Here is a 5,573-nt window from a genome sequence, read left to right as displayed (position 1 = left end):
TCTTTGAAGGATCAACTGAAACCCCACCTTCCGAGACAACATGTCACAAAAATTTCACCTCTTGTAGCCAAAACTCACACTTTTCATATTTAGCGTACAAACGGTGCTCCCATAGAATCTGCAACACTATACTCAAATAGACCTCATGCTCCTCCGAGTCCGTGAATGCACAAGAATATCATCCACGAAAACTACCACGAACTGCTCTAAATAATCGTGGAAGACACGGTTCATTAGATCCATGAATGCCGTCAGTGCATTAGTTAAACTAAAAGGCATAACAAGAAACTCATAATGTCCATACCGTGTACGGAAAGCGATTTTTGGAATATCCTCATCTCTAACCCGCAACTGATAATAACCTGACCTCAAGTCAATCTTCGAAAAACAACTGGCTCCCCTCAACTGATCAAATAAATCATCTATCCTTGGCAAATGATATTTGTTCTTAATGGTGGCATAATTCAACTTTCAGTAATCAATGCACAACCTCAAAAAACCATCTTTCTTCTTAGCGAACAAGACCGGTGCACCCCACGGTGACACACTCGGTCGGATGAAACCTTTCATCCTCAATTCATCAAGCTGTTTCTTTAATTCTTCCAATTCAATTGGTGCCATACGATACGGTGCCATAGAGATTGGCACGGTACCAGGCATCAAATCAATAGCAAATTCCACCTTTCGGTGTGGAGGCAACTCAATCACGTCCTCCAGAAACACATCCAGAAAATCGTGCACCACTGCTGGATAATCAACGCCATAAAACTGAACGTCATTATCGGTGAAAAAGCTAGCCAAGAAGAACGTCTGCCGACCCTGACTCCTAACACCATAGAATGAATGAGTGAGAGGATCACACCGATTTCCCACAAAACAGAAACAATCCCCATTCAGGGTACACACTGAAACTCTGCTCCTGAAACAATCAATAATAGCTCTGAAGGACGACAACCAGTCCATCCCAAGAATGACGTCAAATCCTGTCATCTCGAGAAGGATGAGATCGAACTCAAGAACACGTCCGACAATCGTGATGGAATAACTTCTACAAACTCTACTAAGAGCAACTAAACCCCCGATAGCGCGTATCAACACAGAGCGGTCTGTCTAACAGACTGACCTCCAAACCCAATGCCCGTGCAAATGATGAAGCAATGAATGAATAAGAAGCACCGGAATCAAACAACACACGAGCCCAAGAATGGGACACAAGAAACATACCCCTGACAACTGAAGGACTGGATGATGGCTCGGTTGGAGTGAGTGCAAACACGCAACCCTGGGTCCTCTGCCCCTGAGAACTGTTTGCTTGATAATCAGACTGCTGAGTAGGTGCACTCGAAGAAACTCCCTTACCCGGTCAAGAACTTTGGGCTGACATGACTGGCTGAGATGGTGGTGGCAGTCGAAACCCTGACTGAACGGTGGCAGACTGTATCTGCCTCTGCTGTGAACATCTACCTCTGCCCAAACCACTGCCCCGTTGTGAACAATCTTTCACCCTATGGCCCTGCTGGCCACACTCTAAACATCCACAAGACGCCACCTGAATCTGAGTACACTGAGACTTATGATGCCCTGACTGCCCACACTTGAAACAAATCACCTGAGTTACCTGAGTCTGAGTGCATTGGGACTTGTAATGTCCCAGCTGCCCACATCTGAAATAAGTAACATTCGGTCTAGAAGACCCCATTGACACTGAAGCTGTGGGTGCGGATCTGATTGGCTGTTGTCCCATGAACCCTGACTGCTCATGTTTCTGCTTCTTACTTGATTGTCCCTCGGAGAAAGCACTCATACCCCTTTTGTGCTTGTAAAACTCCCTGATAGCCTTATTGTCTCTACTTTCAGCTTCAACTAATAGGCTTTTCGCACTACTTTTGCATACTCTGTCGATTCTGAAGCAGCTACAATTGGCCTAATGGTAAAATCAAGGCCATCAACAAATTTCTCTATCTTTCCTTCCTCATCATTAGCAATCCCAGGTGCAAACCTCAAAAGTGACATAAACTTATTTTCATATTCTGTAACTGTCATGTTTCCTTGCTTCAACCCATCAAACTCCTTCTTTAGCTCCCTCCGCTTAGGCGTCGGAAAGTACTTCTCATAGTACAACTTCTTGAAAGTATCATATGTCATAGTATCCAAATCGTGCGTGTATGAAATAGTCTTTCACCATATCTCAGCATCACCAATAAAATTGTAAGTCACCAATGTGATCTTCAACTTGTCCGTTGCCAAATTCATGGCATTAATATGCTTCTCCACCCTATCCATGAAACTATCCACAACAAGAGGATCTAGGCCTCCCTCAAACAGAGTTGGCATCAATTTCACAACTTTGCAATGTGGTAAAGAGGATCATCTAACTCATTTGTCTTTGGAGGTGGTGGTGGTGGTGTGTAATACCCCTAATTTTAAAAGGATAGTCTCGGTATTTATTTATTTGTTTTAATTGTATTTTTAATTATTTAATTGATTATTTGACTAATTGTTTATGTGTTTAATTGAATTAGGTATTACTTGATTATTTGATTACGTGTCTATATATTATTTGTATTTGTCTATGCGTTAATTGTTTAATTAGATTATGTGCTTAAATGGTATTTTGATTAATTGTAAATTAAACATTTTTTTTTTTTTATTATTTTATTTTATGGTTATGGTTAGTAGTAATGGGCCAACCAATTGGGTCCCATGGACTACTTGGATAGGAGGTTGGATGTGTATGGATTATTACCCATGAATAGTTGTGTATGTATATATATAGATATATATTATATACATATATAAAAAGAAAAGTAATTTATTAATTACTTTTATGGTAACTTAGGTAGTAATTTTTAATTTGATGTATATGTTTTATATTTAAATAATAAAAATATACATAGATTTGATACGTGTTATGTTTTAAATTACTTTATAATATTATGGTAACTTAAGTATTATTGGATAATCCATCAATAAATAACGGAATGTGTATAATTTATTTATTTAATAAAGATATACATAAATTTTATACGTAACATATTTTACTTACCTTTTTAATATATATAAAAAGGAAATTAATTGGTTAATTACTTTTATGGTAACCTGGGTAGTAATATTTTATCTGATTTATATGTTTTATATTTAACTAATAAAAATATACATAGATTTGATATGTATTATATTTTAAGTTACTTTATAATATTATGGTAACTTTAGTATTATTGGATAATCCATTAATAAATAATGGAATGTGTATAATTTATTTATTTAATAAAGATATACATAAATTATATACGTAACATATTTTACTTACCTTTTTAATATATATATTTTTTAAAGTTGACGTGGATTGGGAAAAGGGTTAAGGTTATTTTATTTAGCCTATAAATATATAGCTATAGGTTATAAAAGGGGGTTAGAAATATTCACGTGATATATTCTGGAGAGAGAGAGGTAGAGAAGGAAGGAGGAAAAGGAAGTAAGGAGAAGAAAAACCCTGTAGAGAGAAGATCAAGGAAGAAGAAGTTTAACTTTCGATCCGAAAATTTAAGGCAAGTTCTTCTTCTATCTCTTTCCCTTTGATTCGTGTTTCTGTACATGCCTAGGAAATTCCAGGATTTATTAAACACATAAAATTAAATAATTATGCATGTTTAATTGGGTTAGAACATAGGTTTTATGAAATTAGCTCATATCTGTTCTTGTGTTATGAATTGATAAAATGCATGATTTTGATTTGATTTCTTGTGTGAATTTTTACATGTTTAAATTATATATTTTTCATATCTGTGGAATGATGGAACGTAGAAACATGCCTAGGATTCCTGAACATTAAATAGGGACTAGATTTGGGTTTTAATAAATTTAAATAGACTCAGTCATAATGATGCTTGCTATTTGAATGTTTTAAACAAACGAATGGATTTAATCTTTTAAAATGTTTTAGCAATTGAGATTAAATGTGTAGGATGAATTGGATATGGAGAATGCTTATTTAACGGTATAATAAAACATCATCATGTATAAAATTCAGTTTGTGTAGGACATATGATATAGGAAGCTTAAATAAATAATAAGTCATTATAACTTGATATCATATTATCATAGTTATTTTTGGAATGTTTGATGTATTTCCTTAATTTTTACATCAATGGTTGGATTGTGTGGTTTAATGCACCGGTATGGGACGGTGGCATTCTAGGGACGGATTAACTTATCAGTTAAGTCTTACCTATCTTATATAAGGGAATGGATTAACTAAAATGTTAAGTTCTACTTATATTCAAGTCAGGTCAGCTGAACAAATTGAATGACTTATGGAGGATTAATTTATACTGAATAGGATGGTTACTAGATTATATATATAGAAGTATGGTGCCATGATATGAGTTTGAGTCTCAGGATCAGTGGTTAGGGTGCGTATATCGCCAGGGATGTGTAGTTAGATATAGTGTACTTGTGTACCTTGGTAGGTCTAGGTACTCATGCTCACTATATGTGCGTTTTGCATGTTGCCTACTATTCAGGTTGAGACAACCCTATAGTCTAGTAAGGTTCCTTTAGTGTGTGTGTATATATATCGGACTACTAGTTACTGTTGGATTGACTAGGATGTATACGTGTATCGGATCTCTGTTTGGACTGTAATAGAGTAGAACTTGTTTGTAGGCCTGACTCACCATTATTTTTCAGGTGTTCGTCAGGAGTAAAGGTTGTTCATGCTGAGCAGAGATCAGTCTACTTCATTCTTCCGATGCTACATAGGAGTTTATTTATGATTCAGTTTCCTAATTTAGACAGTTATTGCTGTCATTTATTTAGTTTGGATTTTCTAGGGGTCCACACAGTATGGATTCCCGAGTTGTATTTTAGAGGATCAGTTGTATCAGAAGAGTTTATTAATTAATGAAAATATATTCTGAGGTTTATTATTAGATTATCATTTTAGTTTCTTGTCAGCATTTTATTTATTTTCTTTATTCTTTTGTACTCTCTATTCGTTTATTATCAATTTGTTTTGATATCCTCGAGTATTCGGGCGTGGGCTTGGCCAACCCGCATTCGGGAATCTGGGGGTATCACATGGTGGTGGTGGCAGAAACTGTGACGATGACGCATGGTCGATATGCATCAAAAAGAGCCGCCTGAACGGTTAACCTCAATTGCTTCCTATTTATCTGAAAAGGTGGATCAATGATCTCCTTCACTTGTCCCCCTCTTGGTGGGACCAAATCATGCAACAAGATATCTTCCTCAACTTGATAATGCCACTAAAAATTATGACAAAAAAATAATAAGAACCTAATCATTAAAATAAGGTACTCCATACCTACCAAACTAAACTTTTCAAGTCCATTTTGACCTCCAACAAAAAAATTCCCTTTGAGATGGAGTTTGGCCAAAAAGCCATGTATGTTATAAGTGAAGCTAGTAAGTCTTTCAATTATAAATTAGTTTCCACCGATCAAAACGCGGTTGTTGAGCTGTTCAAAAAAAATGTAATCATCCTACCGGTCTGTTTAAACTTTTGATGATTGAAACAGTTCATGTAGGCATCGACAGTTGTAAAGCCTTCG

At 36.0% G+C, this 5,573-nt stretch overlaps 1 protein-coding gene across 1 annotated transcript; it reads right to left on the bottom strand.

Annotated features, from left to right (window-relative positions):
• Positions 1 to 1,363: 1,363 nt before the first annotated feature.
• On the bottom strand, positions 1,364 to 1,804 carry LOC132281820 (cold shock protein 1-like). Its single transcript, XM_059783487.1, has one exon. The coding sequence runs from the start codon at positions 1,802 to 1,804 to the stop codon at positions 1,364 to 1,366; it is 441 nt and encodes a 146-aa protein (XP_059639470.1).
• Between the last annotated feature and the right edge of the window lie 3,769 nt (positions 1,805 to 5,573).

This window comes from Cornus florida, unplaced genomic scaffold (genome assembly GCF_030987335.1).
Source record: "Cornus florida cultivar Cherokee Brave unplaced genomic scaffold, ASM3098733v1 CherokeeBrave_3.0.0_Hap2_Chr11, whole genome shotgun sequence".
NCBI classification, from domain to species: domain Eukaryota; kingdom Viridiplantae; phylum Streptophyta; class Magnoliopsida; order Cornales; family Cornaceae; genus Cornus; species Cornus florida.
Note: the sequence above shows the minus strand (reverse complement) of the source record. Positions and strands in the feature narration are given on the sequence as shown.